We start from the raw sequence: 18052 nt of genomic DNA, 5'->3' as shown, positions 1-18052 counted from the left end.
GTTGGGGAACACATGGGAGGCGCTAGGAGAATGGTGGTGCACCTGGAGAGGGAACGGGAGCTCTGCGCCCCTTCCACATACCTTCCTCGAGGTATCCCCTCCAACTGGGTGTTCCTGGGTTACATACCCTTTTATAGTAAACTGACAATCTAGGTAAAGCTCAGAAGAGCCTTGTGAGTTCTCCAGATTCCTCCTCCCCTGTATCAGTGACAAGTTGGACGGCAGATGGTGTTAACTTCACTCAACTGGATTCCTGAGGGACCAGTGGAGCATGCCCCCCTGCCAAACTGTGTTGGATTTGCATCACGTAAAGGAAACAAACACTGTTGTGTTAAAGGCACTGGCATGTGGAGGTTAATCTGTAATACAGTATATCTAGCCTGTCCTAATTAATACTGAAATCAGTACCAGTGGACAACAAAAAAGAATCTATACAAAACACTTTATCTACATAAAGAACTTTACATAAAAATTCCATATATGTTCTATATAAGAATTTTATCTATACAAAGAATTCTTACAACTCATTAATAAAAAGACAAATAGTTCAAAATAGAAAAAGGATCCCAACACACTATTTTCCAAAGAAGATACATAATGATAAATAAGCAAATGAAAATATGCTCAGCATCATTAGTCATCAGGGACTATTTTAGTTAAACACAAAGTTGATATATGACCCAGCAATTCCATTCCTAGGTACATACTGAAGAAAAAAATAAAACCTATGTCTACACAAAAACTTATGCATGAATGTTTACAGTAGCATTATTCATGTTGCCAAAAGGTGGAAACAAGCCAAATATCCAATGATTGATGAATGGATAACCAAATGTAGTATATCCATACAATGGAATATTACTCAGCCAAAAAAGGAATGAAGGACTGATACACGCTATAATGTGGATGAACCTCAAAAACAGGATGCTAACTGAAAGAAGCCAGTCACAAAAGACCACATATTACATTATTTCATTTAAATGAAATATCAAGGGGCACCTGGGTGGCTCAGTTGGTTAAGCGTCCAATTCTTGGTTTTGGCTCAGGTCACAATCTCAGTTTCGTGGGTTTGAGTCTCATGTCAGGCTCTGCACTGGTGGCACAGAGTCTGCTTAGGATTTTCCTCTCTCCCTCAAACCTCCTCACACTGTTTCTGTCTCTCTCAAAATAAATAAACAAAACTTAAAAAGACATTTAATAAATGAAATATCAAGAGTAGGCAAATTAACAAAGACAGAAAGTAGATTAGTGGTTGCTTAGGGCTGGGAGATGGGAAACAGGGGTGTGATAGCTAAAGAATACAGGATCTCTTTTGTAGGTGATAAAAATGTTTTAAAATTGGCTGTGGCAATTGTTACACATTATCTGCGAATACACTAAAAACCACTGAATTGTTAACTTTGGGTCAACTGTAAGGCATGTGAGTTATATCTTAAAGTTGTGTAAATAAAAATAGTAACAAAATTTCAGAGTACAGCTAATGAAACTTTGTCTGTATTCACACTGTGCATCCACCCTTATATTATGTTAGTCTCCAATAAATATCTTTTACTGAAGTCAAGTAAGCCTAGCAAATTTCTTCCAGAAAGCCATAAGGATTCCTAACTCCAAGAATTTATACACAGCCATTCCTAGAGCTTGCCTTCGCCATCCTCCTGCCTAACCCACACTTCAAATATACTTCAGAGGGGCTGGTTCATGCTGGGAAAACATGCCTTCTTAAGTTATGCCACATCTCTTTAGACTATGATTTTCATTTAACTCCTAAAACATTAACTAGATTGGTCATGCAATTTTATACAGCCATGAACTTTGATTCTTATCTTTCCATGTAAAACCTAAGTTCCTGAAAAGCATCTGATTTCTAGTGCCTTTGAATTTCTTCTCGAAAGGCACTAAAGACATGATTGTTGAGTGAATCAGTAAGAAACTTTTTTTCTCTTTGTGGCTCACTATTACTTAACGAGTTGTCGAATACTTACTACACGTTCAGCACAGGAGCAAGAGGGAATAGGAACTGCCAACTAGGTGGAAGCATAAGTCTCAGCCACCAGCCAATTAAAAACAAAAAACAAAGAAACTGAGATTTCACTTCCCTTGACTCCCACCTGCTAGATTTTTACCTGGATAGTTCCAATCTGATACATCTCTCTTTATTATCCATGGCTCTTCTCCTTGTTCCAACTTGGAGATGACATCTGGTTTGGAAACTGGATGCCCTATTATAGAGAAATCAGAGAGGAATTGGGTTGATTGCAGTGAAGAAAAAAAAAGGGTGCTATTTTAGGAGCCCCACAATGAAGCTGTTCAGCTGTCCAGCTACCCCCAGCAGAGTAATAACCCGCTGGAGAGGAGATTGGGGAATAGAGAGCACAAAATCAGTCATTACATATGTCAGGAACCCACCCAATTTGATCAAATGAGAAGAGATAAGCACCGGATTAGATATGCTGAGATATGTGGGGAAGCCATCCTTACCCAATGAGATCACGTGGCTGAAGTTCTCCAGCATCACATCTCTATACAGGGTCCTCTGAGCAGGGTCCAGCTGCTGCCACTCCTCCTTAGTGAAAGCTACAGCCACATCCTCAAATGACAATGGACCCTATAATAGCATGCTCCTGTTCAATCTGAAGTGATCATTCCCATTTTTACCACAGCATGCAAAACTATGTGCCCAGTTCTATGTAGTGCCTATTCAGAAAAATGATGTAAAATTTTGTCTTTAGCAAAAAGAGTCAAACATATCAGAAGAACAGAAGAGCAAAAGAGACTTACTCACAAATGGGAATTCAATAAAGGCAGCATTTTAAATAAGTAACTTGTTCAATAAATGGTACTGGAAAAAGTGGATAGTCATTCAGTTAAATAAGAAAGTTGAGACTTTATGTTTTAAAAACAAGAAACAGTTTCCAGATGGGGAAAAAAAAATCTAAGCATTGCAAATTATTAATACTGGCTATCCCAGGAGAAAGGGAATTTTAAAATCCTTTTCACTTTATCATATTTATTTATGTATGTATGTATGTATGTATGTATGTATGTATTTCTTAAATGTTTTTACCAAGTAGGGATAATTCAGGCTAGGACAAAGAAAATAGTAAAATGATTTTATAAATTGAAAAAAATAGGGCAAGAATTGGCATTCAGTTGGGGAGTAGCTTCACAAACCCTGAGACCACAGCAAAGGCTATAGAAAATCAGAGACCCCTGTGCTCCAAATGTTTACCACAGAATTTTAAGTACAGAACTGCCTATTTGAGAGAAATAATCATATAGAGACAAATAGATACTCATCACTCCATCTTATCTAGGTTTTATCTCTGGATAAACTGTACCTTAGTTCTCCCAAAGAATAATGCTTATGGAGTTCAGCTTTAACATTATAACTGTCTTCTAAAAAAATATTTAAAGACACAACCACAAAAAATCTACTGATACATTTATGCAGAAGTATAGGTCAGGACATCATCTATAGGAGACCCCCGCCCCCCAAAGAAATTTCTTTTTTTCCTGATTTGTGGAGAATGCCAAATCACATATATGATGTTCTCTACCTTTCCACTGTGGCTGCTAGAAAAGATCAAACAAATGTGCACTTTAATTTACACATTTATGTAAAATAGACATAATGTATATATAGTAAGTGTATTATATTTATATAGAACTTATACATAACAAATATATATGTGAATTCTAATAGTGGTTTTATGTGGTTCTACTTATTACATAGCAACTCATTCCAAGTCTTTGTTCTCTTTACATTTTCCCTAATTCTAATCCCTAGCTTTCTACACTTCTCCATTTGATTATATGGAAACCAAGTACAAAATAAGCAAGCAACTCACGTGAGACTTGGTCATTTTCTGCTTCTCTTCCAAAAGAGCAGAGGTCTGAAGAATCAGGACTGAGAGACAGACTAAGTCTCCAGGGGCCATTTACCATCTAGAAACAACCACCAACAGAAGTCAGATGAAAAACAGGTTGCCCCATAGAAGGTCATTTGATCCTTATAGAAGGATCTGTATGCACCATGTGAAAAAAGTCCTCTTGTGATTATACTAGGATCACATAGAAAATGTACAAGGTGATTTTTAATTGGATAAACGAAGTTATTTCTGTTGATACACAAACACCTTAATGTTCCCCTTTGAATCAGCAATTCTATTTGCAATTCTATCTGTAAGACTCTATCATAAGACAATAATCATGTCTACACATATACGTAAGATTTAACTGCAGATGGAGCAGTTCCCTGACAATAAGAATAAGAATGACCAAGTAGAAAACTAAGGAATGCACCCATATTCCCTAGACGTAAGCAGCCAGCAAAATCCTAAGAGCTCTTTTATATTTTCCCCTAACCCAGCAAATTATCTTGCTAAGTCAATATACAAAGACTAAAATTGTTGATTTTGCTGATTTTAACATGTTTTTTGCTTAAGATTTTATTGTTGATTTCCAATAGTGCAGTTATCTACATAAGAAAATCGTGACAGGTTAGAACCATTGATAAACAGGAGTACAGTGCAGAAAAATCCTTACCTGGTGAATTCTTCTCAGTCCCAGGATGGATCATCCAGAGAAGGCTGTACTCATTCACAGGAAGTGAGTGCTCCCATGATAGGTAGACTGTTTCATATGGGGTTATCCCAGGCTTTGTCAAAATGAACCTAGAAGGAAACAATTAAATAGTCAGACTCCTCTCTGGACACTGAGCTCTGAAACAAGTAAATAACAGGTGTTTAATAAATGTTTGCTGAACAGAATGTAGAACAAATTCAATAAATAGGAAGAAACAGGGCTGAAATCACACCTCATGTAAGAAAAAGAAAAAGCAGCTCTCACATTTCAGAGCTGGTCTGGCACTCAAACTCTCCTATTTAATATAATTACACAGAGTATCAACATCAGACAAGGCCACTCAGTGACCAAGATGGAATAAAACAAAAACAAGCCCTCTCTGAAGTCATGTGTGAACACAGACAAAACATCCACATTGTCCAATCCACAAAACACCCTCTCTCCTGGTTAACATGAGTGACTGCTACTTCCTCACCTATTACAGCTTTAACTTCAGGTTAGTCTTTCCTCTCTCCAGATGTACTGAAATTCCCAAACAATGAATTACCCCACTTCCTTACAACATCCAATTCAGAGCAAGGTCCACTCCCTTAGGCCCTCCTCGAAATCGCCTAACACAAAACCTGTAAGTTCTTTCTAACACGCTCTTTCTGAGAAGCCCCCACTTTCCCCATGGTGTAACTAGATGCTAGAGCAATAAACCCAATGTGTTCAACTACAGGGTGTTCCTGGAGGTCTTTGGCTAGAGAGAATCGACAATAATAATGTTATTTCTTTAGATTTGTTTGGTCTTACATTCAAAGGATGTTTTCTTCTGTGAGCTTTTGAGCGATGGAGGGAGATGGTGATTTGAGAAAACATCTGAGGAGGGGCTTCAAGGTGGGGGCCACCTCGGACTTTACATAAATTGTAAAGTTTTCTCACAAAACCAGGACGGACCTTTATCAGCCACTGGCTGAATTAATGACTCCTACAAATTACTGAACCAGCAGGGGCAGAAATCACAAATCTCAAAGAGCACTTCCAACAAACCCCCAACACAAGACTAGCCATACAGGTTCACAAATCACTGGTCATATGGATACTCCAACAGCGCACAGACCTGCCATCCCTGACCCACAGATCAGACAGCTCTCCTTATTACTGACCTCTACATGTACCCAACACTCATCCCACAGACTTCCCATCAGACTCCATAGACCTCCAATTGCTGACCGCCCCTCCAATATCAACCCCAAACTTCCTCATGACTCAATCCATAAATCCCACTTCTACTCCCAGCTCGATTATCTGGTCCGGAAACGTCCGTCACAGTTTCATCCGGGACAGCTGTCATGGATTAACGTGATTAACACCCGCTTCCTGCCTGGGTGACCACAGCGCAGGGCTCTCAAGCATGCGCCGAGCTATTCTGCGCGGTTTTGCCCACTTCGCATTCTCTGCGGCTTTGTTCAGGAGGCAAGATGTCCGCCCCCATGCGCTGTGTCTCACTGCGGAAGCCGCCATCTTGAGAACCCGGACAATTCCGTACACGAGGAGGAACTTGGGTTTATTCCCAGCCTGAGTTTGGACCGTGTCTTTGCGGCGGCGAGGGGAACGGGTAAAATGGCCGAAAGGAAGATTATATAAACCCGTGTGGGGCAAAGTTTTGCCGAGAGCTTTTAAAGGATCGGGGAAGAAGGTGCAGTAGTGCAGTCCTTTATTTGAAGACTAACTGGGGAAAGAGGAATTTGGAAGGGTGGAATCCTTTTGCAGGGATTCTACTTCAAAGTGCTGGTAAATGGTACAGCCCTATACAGGGGGATTCGCCCTATACAAGGGGATTCCACTGTAGGACAGAGGGGCAAAAGTGATGGAAGGGCTCATGCGGGGTGGGGGGGGGGGGGGCGGAGAGGGATCATAAAACCGTTAATTATGCTAAAAAAAACAATGCTAAGGAATCGCGTTGGGGAAATTCCTACTACTGTAGTATGTTGCAGGGAATGTCTGATGAAAAAAAGGAAAAGTGAGACAACGATGAGACTGAAGCACAAAATAAAGGAGAATCTGAGGAACAGAGAATGGAGACTAAGGCACAAAACGCGGGGGGGCGGTGGGTGTAGGTATTGAGACTGAAAGGCTGAGGCCTGAGACAAGGGGAGAATGCAGAAGAGGGGGAGACTGAAAGGGATAAAAAAGACACTGAGTGAGTGGAAGGGGGAAGACCTAGGTAGGGTGGCTAACCCCCTAGGTTTGTCTGGAATTTCCCAGGAAATCCATCCTCAGGACTTCAAACGGCTCAGTTTGAAGAGATGGGTGGGGAAAGTGGGGGGAAAGTGCAAAACCTATAAGGTGACCTAAAAACTAAGGCAATGAGCAACAACGTTTTTATTTTTATTTTTAAAATATAATTTGTCAAGTTAGCTAACATACAGTGTATACAGTGTGCTCTTGGCTTCGGGAGTAGATTCCCATGATTCATTGCTTACATACAACACCCAGCGCTCATCCCAACAGGTGCCCTCCTCAATGCTCATCACCCATTTTCCCCTTCCCCTTGCCCTCCCCCCCCCCCATCAACCCTCAGTTTGTTCTCTGTATTTAAGAGTCTCTTATGGTTTGCCTATAAGAGTTTGCCTATAGTTTGAAACTATTTTTTCCCCTTCCCTTCCCCCATGGTCCTCTGTTAAGTTTCTACTTATCAAGATAGTATGGTATTGGCACAAAAACAGACACACAGACCAATGGAATAGAATGGAGAACCCAGAATTGGACCTACAAATGTATGGTCAACTAATCTTTGACAAAGCAGGAAAGAATATCCAATGGAAAGAAGTCTCTTTAGCAAATGGTGCTGGGAGAACTGGACAGCAACACGAAGAAGAATGAAACTGGACCCCACCATTCACAAAAATAAACTAAAATGGATGAAAGACCTAAATGTGAGACAGGAAACCATCAGAATCCTATAGGAGAAAACAGGCAACAACCTCTGTGACCTCAGCCACAGCAACTTCTTGCTCTACACATCTCCAAAGGCAAGGGAAATACAACCAAAAATGAACTACTGGGACCTCATCAAGATAAAAAACTTTTGCCCTGCAAAGGAAATAATCAACAAAACTAAAAGGCAACGGATGGAATGGGAGAAGATATTTGCAAATGACACATCGGATAAAGGGTTAGTATCCAAAATCTATAAAGAACTTACCAACCTCAACACCTAAAAACAAATAATCCAATGAAGAAATGGGCAGAAGACATGAATAGACACTTTTCCAAAGACGACATCCAGATGGCCAACAGACACATGAAAATATGCATAACACGTTTTTAAAGTCAAGTGGATAAGGATATAGATTTTGTACCTTTCCCAGTCAGCTTTGCTATTTTTCCCCTTGGCTTCTGATGTTGGCAACCATGATTTGCGATTTACAATAATGGATTATCCATTGTTGTGTCACTCAGGAGTGATACGTTTTAAGTGTATAACTTAAATGCATGGCAATCATAAGTGTTAACAGTCTTTTGCTTTGTCTGTGGATTAACCATCGTGCTTTGTACATAATGCTTGTTTAATTTTTAAATTGTAAATATTGTGACCATGTTTTCTAAGAGTTCAGAAAATGAAAATGAAAACAACTGTAATACCAATGACATTGCCCAAAAAAAGCCTCTTATTTTGAGGACAGATGTAAAGACACACCCATACCTGGATTAGGGAGGTAAAAAACTAAAATACAGCAAATTGCACAATATGCAAAAGAGAATTCAGGCTTGGGCATGGTGGTGAAGGGGGTGCAAAAGCACAATGAAACGAGTCAAGGATGACAGGCAAATACTTCTAAATAAATAAAAGGGTTTTTGCCTCCCCAAAAGACACCAACACTGAGTTGAAAATAGTAATTTCCCAGTTATATTAGACAGACAGCATAAATAGATATTACTGTATGGTTCTAATCACTTATATATGAAACGGAATAAAATTACATTTCCAAACTCAAATGTTGCAACTAAAATGTCCTGTGGACAAAAGCAGAAATTTTGGTAACAGATGTGTTAGCCCCTTACAGTGTAGAGCCAATCCTGCTTTGTATTATTATTATCATTATTACTATTTTTATGTTTACTTATTTTTGAGAGAGAGAGCACAGCAGGGGAGGAACAGAGAGAGGGGGGACAAAGAATCCAAAGGAGGCTCTGTGCTGCCAGTGCAAAGCTCCACACGGGTTCGAACCCATGAACTGTTAGATCATGATCTGAACTGGTCAGTTGCTCAACCGACTGGAGCCACCCAGGCGCCCCTTTTATTATTTTTTATTTATTTTATTATTTTATTTTATTAAGAGAGAGAAAGAGTGTAAGGGAGAGTGGCAGAGGGGGAGAGAGTGAATCTTAAGCAGGCTCCACACTTAGCATGGAGCCTGATGTGGGGCTCGATTCCACATCCCTGGGATCATGACATGAGCCGAAATCAAGAGTGGGGCACTCAACCAATTGAGCTGCCCAGATGCCCCAATCCTGCTTTCAATGGTATATCAGGAAATACATCAAATCATGACAGAAAACAAATCCCCTAGCTCTTCACACTTGGATTGAAAAATGGAGGTCAAACTGTCTTTTTCATTTATAAAGATTTTCACGAAACTAAAGAAAATAATATTGTTGATATCTTGTCCAATTGTAAACTAGACTTTTTTCAACTAGAAAAATGTTCAGTAGACACTGCAAGTGTAAATCTGCGGTTCAATTCACTCTATAAACTTATCAAAGTAAATGAAAACATCTTACCTGCTAAGATAGCATATAGTTATAGATAACATATAGTTAGAGCATGTTTCTTCCCTATCCATTAATCCATTTACATTTAAAATGACCACTGTTCTGCCATTTTGCTAGTTGTTTCTATGTGTCATATTTTTTGTGTGTGCCTCAATTCCCTCAATACTGCCTTCTTTGTGTTTGATTTTTTTTTTACAGTGTACCATTTTGATTCCCTGCTTAGTTCTTTTTTTGAAAATGTTTTAGTTATTCTCTTATTGGTTGCTATGGAAATTACAATTAACATCCTGAATGTACAATCTACTTTGAATCGTTACCAATGTAGCTCTAATAGCATACAAAACATTGATCCTTTACAACTCTGTCCTTCCGTTACTTTCACCTTTCTGTTGTTATTGTAGACAAAATAGACATGAAGTCAGAAATTGTTACAAGAGAAAAAAGGTCATTATATATTGATAAGAGTCAATTCATCAAAAATATTAACAATTATGAACATTTATACACTGAACAAGGACCAAAAATATTGAAGCAAATATTGACACTAAGGGAGAAATGGACAGTTTTATAATAGCAGTGGGAGACTTCAACACCCCATTTCAAATAATGGATTGAACATAGAAACACAAAATGAATAAGGATATAAATAACCTGATTAACACTTAAACTAGACCTAAGAGACATACAGGACACTATACCCAGTAACAGCTAAACACTTATTTTTTTCAGGTTCACATGGAACATTCTTCAGGATGTACCACATCTTAGGCTACAAAACAAGTATCAATAAATTTTAAAACACTGAAATCATATATACTATGTTCTCCAACCACAAGGTAATAAAATTGGAAACTAATGAGAAGAAAAACTGGAAAGTTCACAAATATGTAGAAATTAAACAGGACACTATTAGATAACCAGTGGGTAAAAGAAAAAAAAAAAAAACAAGGGAAATTTAAAAGTATTTGGGGGCGCCTGGGTGGCTCCGTGGGTTAAGTGCCCAACTTCAGTTCAGATGATGATCTCACAGTTCGTGGGTTCAAACCCCGCATTGGGCTCTGTGCTGAACACTTGCTCAGAGCCTGGAGCCTGCTTCAGATTCTGTGTCTCCTTCTCTCTCTGTCCCTCCTTTGCTCATGCTCTGTCTCACTCTGTCTCTCAAAAATAAATAAATGTAAAAAAAATTTTTTTTAAATACTTGGAAACAGGGGTGCCTGGGTGGCTCAGTAGGTTAAGCGTACAAACTCTTGATTTCGGTTCAGGTCATGATCTCATGGTTTGTGAATTTGAGCCCTACATGGGGCCCCGTGCTGACAGGATTGAGCCTGTTTAGGATTCTTTCTCCCTCCCTCTCTCTTGGTCCCTCCCCTGATTGTGCACATGCTGTCTCTCAAAATAAATAAATAAACATTATATATATAAAAAAAAAGAAGTAACATTAAATTAATATGGAATCAACCAGTGAGAAAATATTTTCCTTGTGTTTGTATCCCTATCCTTCTGGTTAAATCAAGAAAAAAGTATCAATACCCATGTTTGTAACATCTAACACTTCCTCTTCTTTTTTAAACCATGGCGTCTAGTTCAGAGCCTTTGGCAAACTACAGTAGCTACTTAACTAAAAGTAAGTAAAATCCCAGCTTGGGATTCTCTCTCTCTCCCTTTGCCCCTCCCCACCACCCTCAAACAGAGACAAATGAAACAAAACAAAACAAACGACAACACACCAAGCTTACTGGATACAGCGAAGGCAGGGCATGGATGGAAATTTAGAGCTGTAAATGCCTACAGTAAAAAAGAAGCAATATCACAAGCAATTGCCTAACTTTATACCTTAAGTAACTAGAAAGACATGAAAACTAAAACAGAAGGAGGAAGGAGATAATAAAGATTCGAGTGGAAATAAACAAAATAGAGAACAATAGAAATGATCAACAGAACCAGTAGTTGGTTCTTTGAAAGATCAAAATAAATAAGTAAACTTAAAAAAAAAAAAGATCAAACACAGAACAAGGATGCCTCCTTTCACCACTTTATTCAACATTGTGCTGAAATTATGGCCATAGTAATTAGCCAAGGGAAAAAAATAATCAGGGGCATCCAAATTAGAAAGGAAGATGAAAACTGTATCTATTCACAGGCAACATAATCTTAGTAAAATCCAAAAACCTCTCCCTCCTGCCTCACACACAAATTATTGAAGCTAATAAATTCAGTAAGGTTGCAGGATACAAGGCCAACATAAAAGTGATATTTCTACACAATATCAACAAACAATTCGAAAAGGACATTAAGCAAACAATTCCATTTATAATAGCATCCAAAGGAATAGAATACGAACAAATATATTAAACCAAATAAGTACAATACTTCTACATTGAAAACTACAAAAACACTGCTGAAAAGAATTAAAGAACTAAGCAAAAGGAAAGGTAGTATGCAATCACTGATTCGGAAAACTTGATAATATTAAGATGCAATATTCCCCAAAGGCATCCAGAGATTCAATGAAATTCCTATCAAAACCCAACAGCTTCTTTTGCAGAAATAGAAAAGGTTATCCTTAAATGCACATGGAATTGCAAGAGACCCAGAATAGCCAAAACAACCTTGGAAAAAGAACAAAGTTGGAGGGCTTATACTTTTTTACTTCAAAAATTACTACAAAACCATGGTTATCAAAACAATGTGGTACTAGCATATGGGTAGACATATATAGGTCAATAGAATAGAATGAAGAGTCCAGAAATATACCCAGACACCTATTTTCAAGTGGTTTTTGACATGGGTGGCAAGACCATTCAATGAGGAAAGGACTGTTCTTTCAAGAAATAGCCCTGGGAAAATTAGGCACATGCAAAGGAATAAAATTGGACCCTTACCTTCCATCATATGAAAATAGCCAACAATCACATGAAAAATTCTTGACATTATTAGTCATCAGGGAACTGCAAATCAAAACCAAAATGAGATACCACTTTATACCCACTAGGATGGCTAGCATCAAAAAGTCAGATAATAACAAATGTTAGTAGTGATGTGGTGAAATCAGAACCCTCATACACTGCTGGTGGGAATGTAAAATGGTGTAGCCACTTTGGAAAAAACTTGGCACTAAACAGAGAATTACTATATGACCCAGCAATTCCACTGCCAGGAATCTACACGCAAGAATTGAAAGTGGTATATCCACACCAAAATGTATACACTATTTACATAATTATTTACAAAAGTCAAAAGGTACAAACAAGCCAAATGCCGATCAAATGGTGAATGGATAAAGAAAATGTGGTCTGTACATACAATAGAATATTATTTGTCCATAAAGAATGAACTGATACATGCTACAATACGGGTGAACCTTGAAAATATTACATTAAGTGAAAGAAGGCAGTCATAAAAGACTACATAGTACATGATTCAATTTATATGAAAATATAAATAGAACAGGCATATCTACAGAGCCTGAAAGTACCAGGCTTAGGTATTTAGGGCTGGGAGGTGGTGAATAGTGGGGCAATAGCTAAAGGGTACCGAGTTTCTTTTTGCAGTGATAACAATGTTCTGAAATTGATTGTGGTGATGGCCGCATATATCTGTGACTATACTAAAAGCCACTAAATTATATACTTTAAATGGGTGAATTATATCTCAATACAGGTATTCTTTTTTTTTTAATTTTTTTTAACGTTTATTTATTTTTGAGACAGAGAGAGACAGAGCATGAATGGGGGGAGGGTCAGAGAGAGAGGGAGACACAGAATCAGAAGCAGGCTCCAGGTTCTGAGCTGTCAGCACAGAGCCCAACATGGGCTCGAACTCACAGACCACGAGATCACGACCTGAGCCAAAGTCGGACACTTAACTGACTGAGCCACCCAGGCGCCCCCAGATATTCTTTTTTTTAAAAAGCTAGTACAAGCATAAAACATAAAAAGCTGAAATTCTTAAAGTAGTCAGAGGAAAACACGTATTTCCTTTAAGGACTAAGATTGTCAATTGACTTTTCAACAGAAACTATGAAAGCCAGAAAACAATGCAGTCCTGGAACATGTATATAATTCCAAACTCTTCCTTAGCAAAAGGAGTAAGTAAACCTACATCTACTCCATATAGTACTACTCCTACTCCCGTAAGTAGAAGTACTTTTACAATTGTTTTTTACCATAAAAATTTTTAATATTTCCCATAATTTAGTCTTGTATTTTTTCCTTATAGTAACATGTTAAAGAGTTTCCCCACCCAAAGATTTAGTACAGACAGCCTTATATTTAAATGTTTATAAATTTTACACTTTCGTTTTTATGCAGTATTTCATACAGATTAAGGACATTTACTATAGAGCAAAGGTTGTCAAATATTTTTTAGTAAAAGGCCAAATAGTAAACAATTTAGGTTTTGCAGGCCATATGGCCTCTATCACAAATCAACTCCACTGTTGTAGAGTAACAGCAGCCATAGACAATAGTAAATAAATAAATGTTGCTATGTCCCAATAAAACTTTATTTATATACACTAAAATTAGAATTTCATATAGTGTTCATGTATTATGAAATACTATTTTATGTTAACCATTTTTGAAATTTTCTCTATGTTATGATATTTTGACATTCTGGGGTGGAGGTCACTGCTGACTGGGGAAACTGCCCCTCTCAGAAATAGTTAATTCCTATTGTGATAAACAGCTTACCTGACAGCACTCCTCCCATATGCAAACCAGCCAATCCCAAGTCCATACCCCCAACCACCTCCTTTATCTAACAGTCACACACCAACCTAATATTCCCCTGCCCTGAATCAATCCAGGTAACAATTAAGGCCAATCCCTATACCCCCAAGCCCACCAGAATTATTCAAACCAGCCAATGGTAAACGGTTTATTCTGCTCTGCCTTTTCTTTCTCATGTAAATGCCAATAAAGGCTATGGTCTAGAGTGCACTTGTGATGAGCACTGGGTGATATATAGAAATACTGAATCACTATATTGTACCCTGAAACTAATATAACACTGTATGCTAACTATGCTACAATTTTTTTAAAGCCCTCATATCTTTTAAAAAAAAAAAAAAAAAGGTTATGATCTATGCCTTTACTCCTGCCTCCTGACTGACACTGGTGCTTCTCCCTGTGGTCCTATGTGACATTGTAATTTATAAGAAAAAACATATTTGGTCATTCAGATGACCAAGATGTATTTCTCATACACATTGGGTCATTGTCCATGGTTCCTGGCTCTCAGCTTCCAAAACTTGGAATTTCCTGAGTGATAAGAGCAATGGGAGCATCTTCTGTTATCCTATTTGGTCTCTTGCTCTCAGTATCTGAAATTGCTTTAGAGTCGTAAGTTGAGATGGGTGTCCTATTATTCACAATAGCCCTTTTCCACCACAACTGGGTGACTGGGTTACCATGTTACTGAGGTGACTTGTGGAAAGCACCTAAAGATGGAGGCTGGTTGCCAGGGCAACCAACCGAGAGTGCAGAGGTGGAACTTTCAGCCTGGCCTCCTGATTTTCAGGGATGGGATAGAGGCTAGAGGTTGTGAATCAATCAATAACCAATAGCCAGTGACTTAGTCAATCATGCCTATGTAATGATACCTCCATAAATACCTGAAAGGACAGGGTTTGAAGAGCTTCCAGGTTGGTGAACATGTGGAGGGAGATGTGGGGACAGTGGCTTGTTTAGAGAGCATGGAAGCTCCACCCCCTTTCCCTATACCTTGTCCTACATATGTCTTCTATTTAGTTGTTCCTGGGTCATATACTTTTCTAATAAATCAGTAATCTAGTAAGTAATATGTTTCTTTGAGTTCTATGAGCTGTTCTAGCAAATTAATTGAACCCAGGAAGGAAGGGGTGGTCAGAACCTCCGACTTATAGCCAGGCAGTCAGAAGTACAACTAACAACCTGGGCTTGTGACTGGCATCTGTAGGAGGAGGCCTGGGAACCTCCAATCTGTAGCACAGAATAACCTGGGCTTGGGACTAGGGTCTGAAATGGGGTTGGGAGCAGTCTTGTAGGACTGAACCCTTAACCTGTGGGATCTCATGCTATTTCCCAGTAGATGTGGCAGAAATCGTAGGACACCTGGCTCATGTCAGAGATTTGATTATTGTCGGTGTAGGGAACCCCTCAGTAGAATTGGGACCCAGTCTGCCTCCCATTTCTAGGGGAACTTTGAGTAAATTAAATTTTTCTTTCAATGATATTGACCTCTCTGTGTCATCACTCAGTCACTTTTATAAACTAACACCTAAACACATCTCTATTAATTTTTTTCCAGTCATTTACAAATGTAAAAAAACACTCTACGGTCACAGAGAGTACAAAAACAGGCAGTTGGCTGATGTGGCCTGAGTGGCAGTTTACCAACCCATGGTCTACAGCCATTCTGCCTTGCTCTCCCACTAACTAGCTGTGTGTCCCCTAGTTAAGTGGGTTAATCTGGGTGTCTCAATTTCCCTCAAGTGTAAAATGAAGTTAATAGAATCTAGTTCACAGAGTTGTCATAGGAGTATTAAATTAGTTAATACATTTAAAGTACCTAGAATAACACACTGGCCATAATCTCAGTGACTTCGGACACCAGTGAGCTGGAACTGGGCCACAATTCACAGGTTAAATTCACAAATCACAGTCCTCCATAAGACTGCCTTCACTTCCATCACCGGCTGTAAGCTCAGGACTTCTCAGGCCACCCTCACCTCTGGCTAGTGGGCTAAAAATTCAGAGGTTCCCAGTGCCCTTTTTGATACTTTGGTGATTCACTTCAATGACTCACAGAACTCAGGAAAGCACCATACTTATGATTATAGTTTTATTATAGCATTAGGATAGGAATGAGAACTAGCCAAAGGGAGAGACTAATAGTGTAAGATCTGAAAGGGTTACAAGTGAAACTTTTGTATGATCTCTGAGTCAGAGATACCTACAATACTGCCGACCAGGGAAGTTCACCTGAGCTCCCCGTCCAGAGTTTTTATCCAGGTTTCATTACCTACGCGGCCTTCAGGCTAAACTCAATCTCCAACCCTGCCTTATACCCCTGAGAGATTCTCCAAATGATATCTTCTGGTTTAAAACCCCAACTCTCTAATCACATGGTCTTTGTGGAGTGGCCAGCCCCCACCCTGAGTCATCTTCTCAGTGTCAACTCTCCAGGGACCCACCATGAGTCATTCTAGGTAGGATGAATTATCAGGGCCCACCAGGGGCATTTCCATTACTGGGGAAATTCCACAGATCTATACCTCTCAATAATAGAGGACAAAATCTTTATTCTGCCAGCCATATTCTTTACTGCAAGTGTTTAGAGCTTACTTGCCAGAAACTTGGAATGAAAGCCAAAATCTTGGGCGCCTGGGTGGCGCAGTCGGTTAAGCTTCCGACTTCAGCCAGGTCATGATCTCACGGTCGGTGAGTTCAGGCCCCGCGTCAAGCTCTGGGCTGATGGCTCAGAGCCTGGAGCCTGTTTCCGATTCTGTGTCTCCCTCTCTCTCTGCCCCTCCCCCGTTCATGCTCTGTCTCTCTCTGTCCCAAAAATAAATAAAAAAAAAAGGTTGAAAGCCAAAATCTTTATTACACAATAGTAAATGCTGTATAAGTTTTTGTTGTAACTTTTAAGCCATATGGAAACTGGCACAACATGGAAGGTGATTATCCAAAATTATTTTTCCCAAAAAACCAGTTTCCCTAGAACTATGGGTACCTATCAGGGCATTGATTAATGTCGCACTAGATCAACATGAAGCATCTTTATATATAACATCAAAGTGCCCTGTGGAGGAAACCTGTCTGTAGATTTTTTCAAGTTTTTCTTTTTAATGTTACACAGACTAGTTAGCTATTGGTCTTCAAGTCTGTGTAATCAAAATTAATTTGTGTGTTCTCAGAAAATATGCCAGCTGGTCACAGAATACTAATTTAAACCACTGCTAGCTTTCATTTACAGGCATTTTAGTGAAATCTCTGAAATGTATCTCCCTTTCGTCAAAACATTATACTCACGGGTCCATTCAGAAAAGCAGAAGGGCTGACCACAAAATATGAAAGGCTTCGGGCTCAAACTCAAATTCCAGAGTTAAGTCCTGCAGGCTCAGGCCTGGGAAAATTCTTGAAACGTTGTAGGTCTGGCTAGCTATCGCTAGGCTCTGGCTCAGTACGTCCAGCGACCCTCTATGGGTTCTCTTTGGAGAAGGGGTTTGGAGCCTGGAGCCGGGACTGCAGTGCCGGAATCCGCTGCAATGCGCCCCGACGCTCCACGCGCGCCCTGCCTCTCGCCGCGCATGTGCAGCGCCGCCGCTGAGACATTCTGGGAGATGTATTTTGCAGTCGAAGGGAACGGGCTCCTGCGAGACCCGCGCGCGCGCGAGACGTCCTCTTCTGCGCATGTGTGCCTTCCCTGTCCTCACAGCGCTACCCCCGGGCGGGAGTGAGGCTCTGATCCTTGCACCTGGTTGGTCTTGGTCCGGGCTGGAGGTGCGCGGAGGAAGCGGGCGCGGATTTGGGGAAGTGGAGTGAGTGGGTGAAGAACAATAGGACTTTGGGGGTAGGCGTGAACCGGGGTGTGTCAAAAGCTGCAGTGACCGTCCTTAACCTGGGTCCGAGAGTCTGGGGCGGGCGGGGTCCCTGGTCTGCCTTCTTGCTGGTGTTGCGCTGCAGGTGTCGCGCTGCAGATGTCGCTGCCGGAGCGCGTCCAGCGG

At 39.8% G+C, this 18052-nt stretch overlaps 1 protein-coding gene across 4 annotated transcripts in view; it reads right to left on the bottom strand.

Annotated features, from left to right (window-relative positions):
• The window catches only part of LOC122495346 (zinc finger protein 300-like), a 32741-nt gene extending 14816 nt beyond the window's left edge, over nucleotides 1-17925 (bottom strand). Inside the window, exons 1-5 of one of the 4 annotated variants that reach the window (XM_043601032.1) lie at nucleotides 17358-17925; nucleotides 4546-4673; nucleotides 3849-3945; nucleotides 2479-2605; nucleotides 2124-2219 (exon numbers count right to left, since the gene is read on the bottom strand). In XM_043601032.1, the coding sequence (XP_043456967.1) occupies nucleotides 2124-2219; nucleotides 2479-2605; nucleotides 3849-3938 (313 nt within the window). In that variant the 5' untranslated portion in view covers nucleotides 3939-3945; nucleotides 4546-4673; nucleotides 17358-17925. Of the gene's footprint in view, nucleotides 1-2123; nucleotides 2220-2478; nucleotides 2606-3848; nucleotides 3946-4545; nucleotides 4674-5379; nucleotides 6079-12227; nucleotides 12304-17357 lie in introns of those variants that run through there. The other 3 variants (XM_043601260.1, XM_043601184.1, XM_043601111.1) reach the window with 3 other exon arrangements.
• Nucleotides 17926-18052: the final 127 nt, after the last annotated feature.

This window comes from Prionailurus bengalensis, chromosome A1, assembly GCF_016509475.1.
Source record: "Prionailurus bengalensis isolate Pbe53 chromosome A1, Fcat_Pben_1.1_paternal_pri, whole genome shotgun sequence".
NCBI lineage: Eukaryota > Metazoa > Chordata > Mammalia > Carnivora > Felidae > Prionailurus > Prionailurus bengalensis.
This window is presented reverse-complemented; position numbering and strand designations above follow the sequence as displayed.